The sequence below is a fragment of the Hevea brasiliensis genome, chromosome 6 (assembly GCF_030052815.1).
Source record: "Hevea brasiliensis isolate MT/VB/25A 57/8 chromosome 6, ASM3005281v1, whole genome shotgun sequence".
NCBI classification, from domain to species: Eukaryota; Viridiplantae; Streptophyta; class Magnoliopsida; order Malpighiales; family Euphorbiaceae; genus Hevea; species Hevea brasiliensis.
In genome coordinates, this window is record NC_079498.1 from 50,287,721 (window position 1) to 50,302,087 (window position 14,367).

The window sequence follows — 14,367 nt, forward strand, 5'->3', positions numbered from 1 at the left end:
CGGACCGAAGGTTGAGGTGGGTCTCTTTGTATCTCCCGTGTTCGTGGCCAGGGTGTTTGAAGTCGTTCGAACGCTTCATCTCCTTTACTTTCCTAAGATCTCTTTGTCCTTCTTCCGCTTCCTAGAACCCTCACCACCCGCCATACCGCACAAAGAAAAGGTTAGTGAGATCTCTAAGGTCCTGAATCGAGATATAGAAAATACCAATGCCGAGGTCGAGAGCGGAAGTTCGCGAGCTTGGCGGTGATCGATTGCATGGTCCAATGGTGCGATTCGCGATCACCGCATGTGGACAGGACTATTTGAGAGTGGCGGCCTGACTTTTCAGCTCCATCACTATTGAGCTTTCCTCTTGACTCAAGGTAATGTGCTTGAGCGAGGCCTGGTACCACCGGGCTCGAGGAAAGTCCTCAGCGGCTCGGATCTTTACTCCTCGAATGAAGAACCAGGTTCTTCCAATTCTTAAGGGATGAGGCGGTCGGAAAGAGTCCGCAATGAGGCTTACTTTGAAAGAACCAATGTTCGTCATCCTTTCGTGAGTTAGTCCATGTAGCTCGGCGAACACCTTAGCCGTAGGTCTGATTCCCTTAGCTCGGCATAGACCTCGGAAAGCAACCAAGATCCGCCACGAGTTGGGGTGGATTTGAACAATGGATACTCGGTGAAATTTTAGGACCTCCTTATAGAAATCTTCTAGAGGAAACCTCAGACCGGCCTTTAACTGTTCCTCGTACACTATAACCATGTCATTCTCTTCAAAAGAGTGATCGACCCGAAGATCGCCATTGCACTTGATCAGCTCATATGAATCAGAACAAATGTTGTATTCTTGAACAAACGATTGCGGTCGGATTCGAAGAACCGACGGAAGCTCGTCTATAGGAAGGGTCTCTCTCCTTGAAGGGTGCAAGCCTTGATGGTATGACCAGGCCAGGCACTGGCGAGAGACCCTAGGGTGTTTAGGTTGCACGCTGGTCCCGATCGCCTCTTCTTCATCACGATGACCATAAGAATCGAATGGAAGGAGGGCTCGCCGCTCTCGACCTTCTGCACCGCTCATTTTCAAAAACAAAGAACTTAAACTAAAAAGAGGATTAAAGCCCTTACCAGAGTCTGATCGGCGTCGGAAGAACTGGAGAAAAGGAGAGAACTTCGAAGTTGCGAACAAGAGGCTGAGAAAGGAATGAGAGAACAACTGGCTAACCCTCCCACCCCTATTTATACTAGTCCGAGCATTTAATGCTCGCGAAGTTCTAGGCAGCACATCGATTGGTGGGACTCGACAGCTGTTCTCAAATAACCGAATGTTCTGAGATCGGTTAATTAGAGATCGGCATAATGAGTTAAACATTTTGAATAAAGGATCAGTTAAGGGTCATTCAGGTAAAGAATCAGATTGGATAATCACATCAGAGATCGGAAAATAATCAATGCAAAATAATAAAATGATAACCGACAAAGTAAAGTCTTTATTTTCAAGAGATCAGATTACATCATTTGGGCGATCTCTAGGGATCGGATTACAATAAAGGTCTAACTACATCATTTGGGAGATCTCTAGAGATCTGATTACATTGAAGAATTACATCATTTGGGCAATCTCTCTAGAGACCGAAAATCCTATCCGAAGGGGCCGATCTAAGGATCGGTTTATAATCGATCCCAAGGATACCACCACCGATCTAAGGATCGGTTTATAATCGATCCCAAGGATATTGCCGACGGATGCTTCATCCGCCGTCGAACACCCAATGTGGATCGAATGCCGTTTAACACTCAATGTGATGAGAAGCAATGAACTCGCTTGAGCAACTCGAGATCGGTACAACCGAGGCCCGCATACGGATCGGTCAAATCCAGCTTCTCTCACCATCGCCAATTAGGATCATCCAATCACCGGATCGTAAATTTTCATCGGTGAGAAAGGAAATCCATCGGAAAAGATCAAAGCCTCGATTATAGCGAACTTCTACCGAGCAATAGAACAAGGTAAGTAAGAAATGAAGAGAGGAAAGTCGATGAAGAAAATGTCTCCGTCGACAGTGGGTATATATAGGGAAAATGAGCATTTATTGTTGAGCGGAACGGCGCACGCTTCGAGAATCGAGATGCAATTAATGCTTGGACCGAATCCGGTCGATCAAGGGATAAAAGAGATCGGAGATAGGAGATCGCATGAGAGATCGGAATAGGAGCTAGGGAGGGATCGGAAGACAAAAAGAATAAGACAAATCCCAATAACCGTCGCCGAATCGTGAGCCGAGGTAGTTAAAGCGTGGCGACGAGATCTCCACCGCACGCCTAAGAATCGCCCGCAATGCCGACAGTGCCGTGGTATGTCATGATCCTGACATCCCAATCTCCACCGTTGATCTCACTTGTAAGGATGAATCCGAACCCTTGGATCAAAAGAGAAGACGACAATACCAGCGTTTTCACTCTTAGCCCTCGATCGTTCCGACAAGAGGATTCAAGACCGTCGATTAAAAGAGGAAAAGGACAAATATTCGAGAAGCGATCTCACCATTTGTTTTGATTCTCTTTAATTCGAACATCCGATCATGTACTTCAAAATCTTGACCCTCCATCTCCTCAAAATAAATCTCGACCCTTCATGGGGAGCACCCGATTCCTATAAATACCGCATGAAAACTGCTCAAGGACTAAAAAATATAGACAAGAGGTCGCTATTATCGTGGAGGAACTCAAACTTCATTCACTTTGTTACTCTGCTGTTTTGTAGTGATTAAAAGACTTTTGAAACTAGTCTTGAGTGTTTTCTTGAAAAGATTTTGAATCTTGGAACTCTACATTTCCAGTTTGTTCATTATCCGGTCATACTCTCATCATCTCTCGCTTTTCCTCTGCTCAAGCTCAACTTCCTTCCACCGTTCTTACCAGTTACCTTTTAGCTAAAGCATCTCTCGGTTTCACGATGCACATCAACTCTCAGTGATCAATCCGCCATCTTCATCACTATTTACCACCTCACGCTTATTTCAATATATTTGGCTCCTCACAGTAAGAGTTCATATTACTGTTTTATTAAGTATTTGCGCTTACTTTTCGCACTTTCTTTGTTCTCTTTACGCACGCGGTTTTCTAAGTTTATTCTAAGCAAAAAATCTCAAAGAACGTTACTCGAATTATCTCTTTAGTGATCGGTCCATCATTTCATCAATTTTCGTCATTTCAATACGAGCTTTTAGCTCCTAGTAGCGTGTAAGTGGTCGTGCAAAATATAGGTATCTGCAACTTAAGGGTCTCTTTAAAAGAGAAAGCTTGAATAACACGCCAGAAAATAGCCAAACTATTAGGCCGACGTGAACGGAATTCGCAAGATACCATGAAGAGGAATAAAACCAAAATAAACTAGACGTAACAGATCGGACATTAATAGGTATGCGTGAAATGACTACATGGAAGGTCGGTAAATCAAGTTTAGTATTACCCATTTAGTCATAGGGTATCAAGAAACCTTATCTCCAGATTTTTGAATGCCGAAACCTTAGTTTTAGGTTCTTGTGACATGTAGTGAAATTGAAATTCGGAGATCGGCAAAGCCCCTTCCAGTGCTCTGCTAATCCGAAAGAGATCGGAGGAGAGTTCTTATCCTGGTCTCGACTTAAAATTTTAATAAATACTTAATAGAGATTGGAGGAGAGTTCTTATCCGTCCTCAATTCAAAATTTTTAATAAATATTTAAAAGAGATCGGAGGAGAGTTCTTATCCGGTCTCAGCTTAAAATTTTAATAAATGCTTAATAGAGATTGGAGGAGAGTTCTTATCCGGTCTCAGCTTAAAATTTTAATAAATACTTAAAAGAGGTCGGAGGAGAGTTCTTATCCGATCTCAAATTAAAATCTCTAATAAATATTTATTAGGGATCGGAAGAGAGTCCTTATCCGATCCCCAACCAAAATTTTAATGAATATCTAAAAGAGGTTCGGAAGAGAGTTCTTATCCGATCTTCTAAATTAAATTTTAAATAAAACATTCCTTTTCAAGTAAAATTAACATACAAAAGTAATTCACTAAGGTTGTCTCATTTACTTATGTATCTGGGTGATCCTAATCAGTGAAAAATCAAACATTCCTTTTACCAAAAGGACTAACATTCCCATCCGAGCCCTCCTAACTAATCTACAAAGGACGCAAAACTAAATCTACTTACCCTTATCAAGGGACGAGGTGGGGTGCCTAACACCTTCCCCACCCGTTTATGGACCCCGAACCTAGAATCTCTGTTTTGAAGTGTTTTCATTTTTAATTTATCTTCCTGAAGGGTTTTCTTTAGTTCCCTCAAAACTAAGGTGGCGACTCCTCACTTTTTCCCACTTCGGTGAGTGATCGTCCGGGCGACCGCAAAATCCCATTGCGACACTATTGATAAGGAAAAGGTTAAGAATCGTATGAAGCACATAAAGAGATGTTGGTTTCCAGCTTATGATATTTTCAATAATGGCATGAGTGGTTTCATTTGGGATCCAATATATAAAATGTTTATAGCTGAGCCAGAAGTTTGGGAGCAATTAATTAAGGTTTGCATCATTCTTATACATATAATATATCATAAAACTTATAAATCATGCTTCTTTTTATTTTGAGTTTATTAGTTTGCTAAACTTTGTTTTTTTTTTTTAAATTTTTTTTAGGATAAACCTGAAGTTGCTGCTTGGTTGAACAAACCAATTCGAAATTATGAAAAGTTATGTCTACTTTTTGGGAATGATAGGGCTATTGGAAAGCATATTGAAACTGCAAGAGATGAGGCAAAGGAGGGCTAGAGAAGGAGAGACAAATGCTTTTCAGGTGAACAACATTAATGATGTTGATCTTTTGGTATCAGAAAATGAAGTCACCTTGGAAAATTTTGATGGACTATTTGAAGAAGCACAAAATATAGCATCCGAGGAACCTATTGGAATGGAAAAAATCCCAATCTCATTCTCAATCTAAAAATTCATCAAGGAATAAAATTGCTAAAAGATCAAAGGTTGATGAAGAAGTTGTTGTATTAAAGGAGGGACTGGATAATGTTGCCCAAGCACTTATGAATTCTACAATTGAGTTTGTCAAAGCCACCAAGCTTCCAATTTCAGAGAATGAAACATGGACTTTATTAGAAGGACTAGGTGTTGAGTCACAGCTCTTATCTACTTGTTATTTGTTTTTGATTCAAAAGCCTGACATGTTACGAGGTTTGCTTAGATGTCCTCCTGCATTTCGTAAGAACTTGTTGATGCAGATGATGAGTGGTTCTAATGCCTCACAGAATTAGGTTATTGGTTATCTTTTTATTAGCATCTCCTTATTATGTCGGTAATAATATGCGTTATTGGTGTCTAGACTATTTTGAGATTTATGGACATTAGTTAAGTCATATATCTATTTTCGTTAAGTGCACTATTTATCTTTTGATTAGCATCTCTTTATTATGCTAATGATAATAAATATTATTGGTAGACTATTTTGAGATTTTATGGACATTAATTAAGCTATATATCTAGTTTGCTAATTTTTGTGGCCTTCTGTCCCTTTGAAAGTTGGTATTATGTAATTTGACTGACTTTATGATATTAAATATTATTGATTTTATTTTTGATTGTGTTTATATATATATATTAGATTTTTTTTTTTTATTTTGAGATTGCAATGATTTTTTTAGCTTAGCCTTCTAAATTAGTTGACTTATTAATTTGCTTTATTTTTGCTTTTAAGTTTTCTAGTAATATAAAATCTTTCTATTGTTATTGACAGCAATTCTAAGTGCTTATCCTCTAATTTTAGTGGTTAAATTTCTTTTATATATATATATATATATATATATATATATATATATATATATATATATATATATATATATATATATCATGAAGTGAAAGATAAATTCCTTTCATACAATTAAATTTTAATCTCACTCATTAAAAAAGTCCATGTATAAAATGGTTAATTTTTACCATTGAAGGTCAGTAATAAATAAAAAATTGCAAAAGTTTGTTTTATAACAATAATATTTTACCTTTTTAAAAAATAAAATATTTTAAAAGATACAAAATGACATTTGTATTAATTTATAAATATCTAAGTTGAATGTTGAAGAGATAATAAAAAATGTAAATTATAGGTCATCAAGCTAAAAATAAAAGGCTTTAATTTGTATATTAAAAAAAATAAAGAATAAATTTTATCTAATAGGAAAGGGTATTTGTGATACCCTACCCGTCTAGAGTGTAGCCGAGCAAGATATGTCACACAGTGTGCTAGAACACCATAATTCATCTCTGTTATTTTTATCATTTCTTAATTTTTTTATTCATGGTTATGAAGTGCAATTTAGGAAATTTGTCTTATTTAAGTCATTTATTGAAATTATAAATTCATTTGAGATTTTTGACAAATATTGAGATTATGTTGATATAAATGGAGTTTGAGAATGATTGGAAATGTATTGGAAGTGTTTTTCATAGGTTCCGAAGAGCTATTTTCTACATTTTTAACCTCAGGAGGAGAAAGATGCCCCGGACTTCATATGTAGAACTTTTCACCATACAAGTAGTGCCTCCATATCTTCAGTGCGAAGATAATCGAGGCACTACTTGTATGGTGAAAAGTGCTACATTTATATAGATCACAAAAGTTTAAAATATTTGTCAACTCAGAAGGAGCTCAAACTTAGACAGAGGCGCCTTTTGGTGGAATGGCCTGGAGAGTTGAAAGAACTCCGGGGTTAAGCGTGCTCGCTTGAGAGAAATCCTAAGATGGGTAACCTCCTGGGAAGTTTTTCATTCCACCTATAGGATAAAATCGTGAGGCTTATAGCCAAAGCGGACAATTTCTCTAGTGGTTGGAGTCCGATCGTTACAGTATTTTTGTAATTCTAATAATTATTTACCATTCTTTCACCTCTTTCCAAGCATAAAGAATATATATTATCTCTCCTTACTTTTCCATTAATTTACCACTTTCCAAATATAAGATTTTTTTTATTGTAACCTTTCTTACCCTTTCCCCTCCTTACCCTCCCTTACCGTCTCATTAATTACCCTTCTCTCACCCCATCCAAACAGAGCCTAAGGGAAAATCAGCTGCTATTCTCTCTTTTCTTCCAATTCTCCTTCAAACCCTTTATGGAATTTGGGTTCTTCAAGCTTTAATTGCTAACTCTTCTTGCTCTCTTTGCTTGGCTTCTAAAAATTTATGGAATCTAGTGTTTTAGTTGGAAAATTTTTTTTCAAATTGAGAAAAATGGCTATTAGAAGAAAGAAATGAGAAGAGGAGAAGGATGAGATAGAGTGGCCGGCTAGTTTGGGAGGATTTTATGTAGAAGTTTCTTAGTTTTTACCCAATGGTCCATCATCCTTTACTCATTGGTCCATAAGATGTTTTTCTATTATTCTCAAATTTTCCCTTAAACTTTTTAATCTATTCAAATTAGTCCTCTAATCTTTTATTTACCCCTTAACTTATTGATTAATTCACTTTAGTCGTCTAACTCTTAGTGGCCAACTTCCTAGGTATGAAAGGAAGCAAGTGCACACCCACTTTGCTTAGCATTTATGTAAATACTTTTACTTCTTTTCATTTTCTTGACTCATTAATTTATAATTATATCTTAATTAAGTCTTAATTAAGATTTTTACAAGTTCCTACATGAATTGAAGTAGTAAATAGGCCCAAAATACTAATTTTTTTTAGCCACTTCCTAGGGGAGTTACTCATCACCGAGACTTGTGCACATTTAACTAATTTCTAATCCATTTCTTTTATTTTTCTTCAACCTTACTTGATCTTTATTAAATTAAATTATGACTTCTTACTTTAATATAAGGGCAGTTCCAGATATTCCAGCCATCGAAACAGACATTAGTCGCCGAAACAGTAGAATGTACGAAACTAACTAAAGTGAGGCGTTACATTTAATTTGGAGAAAATGTTTCCTAATGGCAATTAGGCAAGTCCAGAAATAGAAGCATGATTTAGTATGACTAAATGATGTGTTTTTTAATAGCTAAATGAAGTTGCATGATGCATGAAACCCTAGCTTAAAGAAAATTTTCAAATTGCTAAATTCTACACCTCTTGATGAATTGTTCCTTCAATTGGTGCATTACTCTTTCAACTGGTATCAGAGCCACCCTAATTTGCCATTGGGAACATTATAAATATTATAGGCAGCTTGGGACCATGTTAGGTTGCATGAGATGTGACTTGAACACAAGTTAAATTAAGGTGAAAATTGAAGTGTATACTGGTTACTATTCATAAACATGGTTTGGACAAAATTATGAACTTTGTATACCAATTTATTTTTTTTAATTTGATTTGATTTATGGTGTTGGACATGCATATGATGATGTCTAAAACCATCAGATAGCAAGAAAAATAATAAATTTTAAGTGAAGTACCATTATGCCAAGGTGGAAGGTTCATATGGCAAGTGATGTAATCAAAGGTATTTCATCAACTTTTGTGACTTTACTTGGTGATTGAATTGTTCAATCTAAGTCCCAAACTGAATATGAAATGTTTGTGAATGTGATTCATGAATGATGAGGTTAATTTTGAATATGTAATATTTAGGATTAACATATATGTTCGAGTGTTGAATGTATTAATTGGCATGATGGATGATCATAGACTTTAGGAGACCAATGTGATTGCTTCTTTAAACAATTCTATGGGCATGTAATAATTATTTTAATTTTTACAAGGATTGTATGATAAGTTGTTGTGGTAGTTTCTTAGGTCATACATTCATTTATTTGAGCTTATATGCTCAATTCCTTTGTAATTTCACCTTGGTATGCCAAGGATTTGATATGCAATTGGCTTAGTGGACTTACAAGATGGAATAAAGCCCAACATATTAGTGGTGATTAGTGGGAGCACAACACTTTAAGGGTTTAAAGAATTGTGATCAAGCCTCTTTAGATGAATGTTAACCTAGGATGCCCATAATTCAATTCTTGTGGCTAGGATTGAATTCCCATAGAATATTCTATGATCATACCATTTATATTTCTATTGTATAAATATATGTATGTGATATATATTTTCATGATGTATATGAGATATGCGTGAAAATGGTTAATGTGCAAAGTGAGACCGAATAATAATTAGGCAGCCAAAGAAATCTTCCAATAAAATGATTAAGTTGGTAATAGTGGAATTTTGAAAATTTCATCATAGCCCTCCACTGTGGCAATTACTTTGAGAAGTTTTAAATATTGCATTATTGGCTATGGTTATATAGGGAGAATGCATTTGGTTTAAGAAAGTTTCTTAAAATAATTGTTAAGTATAAGATGTTGTAAGTATGTGAATACTTTGGTGGCCAAGAATAGATATACCTGAGTTCATTAAGGTTCAAATTTGCATACTTGCTGAATCAGTGGGCTCAACTTAATTAATACAAGATAAACCAAGAATGGATGTACCTGACGTTTTGAGCATTAGGGGCCAAATATTTGATTGAGCCTCGTATGAGATGTGATGGGTAAGGAGTTACTCACTTGTAGATTGTCATGAATACAAGAATGGATGTACCTGAGGATGATTAACAAGTCTATGAGAATTCAATCATCCACTAGAAATTCATCCCAACCTGAATTTCTGTTTCCTATTTTGGAAGTATAGGATACGCTAAATTAGTGGGAGGACCAATTTGATTAAAATACCATAATCATTTTGGTAAATTACTTGATACAATTTACTAATTAAATCTTATTATTTTCTGTAGTTTATAATATGATAAAAATAAGCACACAACAACCATCACCGTCTAATGTTTTAGCAGGCTTATTGGATCATAATAGATTGACTGGACTAAATTTCTCTGATTGGCTTTGAAACCTAAAACTTTTTCTCAATCTAGAATGTATTGGATATGTTTTAGATTCAAGAGTTCCTGGTCCCTTACCTTTAGGGGCTTTGTAATGCCCTCACTTTAGGTAGTCCATACATTCCATTGTTCCGATGACTAACGTATGTTTGAATAGCTAGGATGTCTGGAACTACACTTAAACTAGAGTGAGGAGACATAAATTGACTGAATAAAGACTAAGTAAAATTAAGGAAAAATAAAAGAAATGAAGTGCAGATAGGTTAAAGGAGCTGAGGTCCTGGCAATGGGTAACCCTAACGAGAAGCAACTGTGAAGACAGTTGCCAACCCCAGACTTGTGGGGACTGTGAAATAAATATTTGGGATGTAAGTGAAGGATTTATAGGGTCTAAATGATAATGAAAATGTCAAGGAGATATAAAGAAATTTAAGTTTATCGGTACAGACAATTATAACTCAATGAACATAACGAAGGGCATTTTGGTTATTTCACCATCAGTGTTGAATTTTGACCTAAATGTCAATCAAAATAAGAGAGAATAAAACCTTGAAAATAAATTAAAAATCATGAATTTCTGTAATGAAAATGAGTAGAGAAAATAAGAAAAGAAATGAAATTTAAATACCATTTATTACATAAGCATGACACAAGGATGATGAAATTAAAATTTATAACCAATAAAAATTAGACAACCATATATAAGAGAGATAAATTAAATTAATGAACTAAAAACTTATCATCATCTTCCTTACCCTCTCTCTTAGCTGAACCACCTTGTAGTATGCATCCTGTAACATCCCCACTGTACGTGTTCTGTACATTCTGTTGCTCCAGTGGCCAAATATCAGTCTAGGCAAGTCAGGATGTCTGGAACTATACTTCGGTAATAGTGAACAAACATATAATGATGAAATAAATAAAAAGAAAATACAAGAAAAATCAAAGAAAAATGAAAGAGAGAGAAAATGAAGCTAAGTTAAACGAGCCGGCACCGCAACGATGGGTGACCGCACCAGGAAGGCCGTTGCCGACCCCAGGACCGCGGGGAACCCTCAGAATTAAGTTTCGGGACGTAAGTAAAGGTTTATTGAAATATAATTGACACTAGAATTATCAAAGAAAAATTAATAAATTAGTACAAAGAAAAACGAAAAATCGAGAAACAGACAAAAATCGGTGTTACTGAAAAATCAAGAATATAACCCGAAGTGGGGCATTTTGATCATTTGACACTAAGAGTTGCCTTTTGACCTCAATGTCCATTAAAAATAAATGATATTGCACTTAGGAAATGTCATGAAAAATTAAAATGGGATACAATATATAAATAGTAAAAGAATTGAGATAAATGAGCAAATAAGGAAACTTTAACTAATTAACCATTAAACTATTGCTTAGTGCTCTACTAACTTGAATATTGGGACACCAAAACAAGCCTTGGGACAGTAGATTGCACTCATTATCATCTTCTTCTTCATCCAACTTCATCTTGCCGAAATGAAATTCACCATGGAAACCACCATTGCCGCCCCACATGCAAGCTTCATTGGTGCATGATCAAGCCATCATTTCCACTTGATTCCTTCATTAAAGCTTGCATACTTACCTTGGGGAAGATATTAGCAACAAGAAAAACAAGATTTGGTGAAGTTTTGATAAGCTTCAAAAGTTGTAAGTGTCCAAAACCTCTCCCTTACTTTAGTAAACCTTGTGTTTAGGTTGAGGTGAGTATTTTGGTAAAGAGAAATGATGAGAATAGTGAGATATGTAATGGTCCATTTTCGGCAGCCATGAATATTTGTTGTATTTGAGTTTTTCTTACCTCTAATGGATGAAAATTATGGTTGATTAACTCAAATGGAAGATGCAGTAAGTTAAAATCTAAGTATGCGCATGTTAGTGCTTGAATTAAGGGTTTGAAATGGGACCTTGATGCTTTGGCAAATTGCCATGTTTGGCAGCCTATAATATCATGAATTTGTGTATGAATATGAAGTTTATTAATGAAATATGATAGTGTTAAATTGTGGGCAGCATGTGTAATTGATATTAAAGTATGAGTATATTAAGGTGTATGTGTAATATTGATATTGAGATATGTTGAATTTTTGTAGAAGTGAATGTTCAACTTGAATGGTGAATTGTGTGCATTGAGCACTTGAGTGTTCTACCCAATATGCTTGTTAGAATTGTGTACAATATATATATAGAAGTGCCATTGATTGAATATTGAAGTAATGAGGACGAGAAGGAATATCAAATTGAAAGTGTAAGTGTCTTGTGCAGGTTGTATATTGATGGCAGTACATAAATTAGGTCATAAGTGCTAAACTATGAACCCAATTGGTATGAGGCCAATGGGGGGTGAAAATAGACACCAAATAGGCCAACTTTTATGTAGAAATGTTGTCAAAATTCTGCCTAGAAACTGACCTTAAAAATGACCAAATCCGGAATGGCAACCTTGCAACCCAGATTTTTGACCATATGAATAATAATCATTATGATGACCATAACTCACTCAAAACAGGTCCAATTGATCTTAAATTTTTACCATGGATAGCTTAGACATATAGCTACAATTCTTATGAAGACACCAAATCCCAGAAATGACAGAACCAAGTCAAATAGCTTGCAAAAATTCAGGTACCAAAACTGCCAGAACTAAAATTGACCTAAAATTGACCAAATTTTGCAATAAAGGTGCAATCTGTCCAGTTTTAGTAAAATGACTATATCTTGGTCTATACAATTCAGAATGACCTGAAATTTTGCCCCGAGTGCAATAAGACATAGAGCTACAATTTTGCTTCTTTGACCAGAAGCTAAAAACCAAAAGAAATAGGACTTTAAGCTAGACCAATCTAGCACACCAAAAATTGAGAATTTGACATTTACATACAATGATGCTTGAAGCAATTTGGCGATGAATGCCAACTTATAAAAATGGTAAATTGCACTATATTGATAGCATATTGAATTACAATATCTAAAATGTTGATGCTAGAAACAACTTATCCATAGTACCAAAAAAGGTCAACATATGCATTGACTTATGAATTACATAATAGCTAGTAAACTCAAAAAAATTGATGAATTAAACAATTAATTTATAATGTATCCTAGTTTGCCTAGTTGACTAGTTTGGATAGGTTGGCATGCCAATAGGATTCTGACAGCTGTTCTATAATCGGCTTCATGCCATACTATGTTTTTACGGCTTATTACGCTGCACTGTGACTTTAATAGCCTACGGCTATACATATTGTGTATTTATACTTGGCTTATCGCCAGATTGACTATATGGCTTTTTAGCCACACTGTTGCACACCGGGAGACACTTTGTAACCGATGTGTGATGGCCCGAGGTACTAGGTACCTAGTGCTAGTATATTCGTTTATCCAGTCTGATCAGTATATAGGCTACACGGGCAGTAATTTAAGTACTATTAAATTCAAATAGCTAAATCCAATCTACTGACATACAGCACTATCAAAAATTAGCAAATATTGAAATGTTAGCAAATAAAAGGAGAATTAACAATTGTAAAGAATACCAATGTCATAAAGTCAATTACTTTATTTTAGTGTATATTTCTTTATATTTGGCACCACTAAGCGAAATTGCTTAGCGCGTTGCTTTTGTAATGCGTAGGTATTGGAGACACAGCTGGGAAGCCTAGCAGACCTATGACCGGGTGAGACATCAGATCTGCACAGGAGTTCAGAGTCATCTGCACTGCATTGCATATATGGTAGGACTTAGGATATCTTGTATTTTGTACTTTTGTTGTATTTTTGAAATTTGACCCTGTATTTTGTAATGTTATGAAAGCTTTAAAGTTTGTAATATTTTGTACATATTAAATAACATGGAGATTTTTTGGATATATTTAAATTATTATGGACTGTATTATGGAACTGTTTAATGACTGTAAAAGTTTATTGACTTTACTGAGAAATAAAGACTGTGAAATATTTGAGATTTTGATATTATCGTATCAAACTATTTTCAATAGGTTTGGAAGGACAATTTGTCCAAAATACAAACTGCACCTTGCCAAATTTTTATTATCATTTTTGAAATATTGATTTTATTAAAGTGTGAAAATAGTATCAGCATGATATGAATATTATATAAGAGACTTTTTAAAATCAAATAGAGCTTAGGAAATGAGATAATCACAGACTAAGTGTTCCGGCACGCCTTGCTCGGCTATACTGTAGAGGGATGAGGGGTGTTATACATCCACCATTTTCAAGCTTTTCAAGCTTGAATTTTGTCACACCTCACCCCTCTGTAAGGCATGACATGATCCCGTAGAATACCTAATGAACTACCGAACTTCACCTATCGATAATTCATTAAGTACACTACAAGGGATTTTAAAACAATTTTCTTACATTTTGGAAGTGGTGAGCATTTTGGGAGGAATTAAAAACCATTTATTCAAAGTTTAAATACTAGTAAAAATTTTTGTCCATTTTAATTTTGCCGCAAATTTTATAAAAATTTTGA

At 35.3% G+C, this 14,367-nt stretch overlaps 1 protein-coding gene across 2 annotated transcripts in view; it reads left to right on the forward strand.

Moving 5' to 3' along the window:
• Nucleotides 1-5,407, forward strand: part of LOC110658932 (uncharacterized) — a 77,606-nt gene extending 72,199 nt beyond the window's left edge. For both annotated transcript variants that reach the window (XM_058148559.1, XM_058148560.1), the window contains exon 4: nt 4,657-5,407. In XM_058148559.1, coding sequence (XP_058004542.1) covers nt 4,657-4,788 — 132 coding nt within the window. In that variant the 3' untranslated portion in view covers nt 4,789-5,407. The remainder of the gene's footprint in view (nt 1-4,656) is intronic.
• The last annotated feature ends 8,960 nt before the right edge of the window (nt 5,408-14,367 follow it).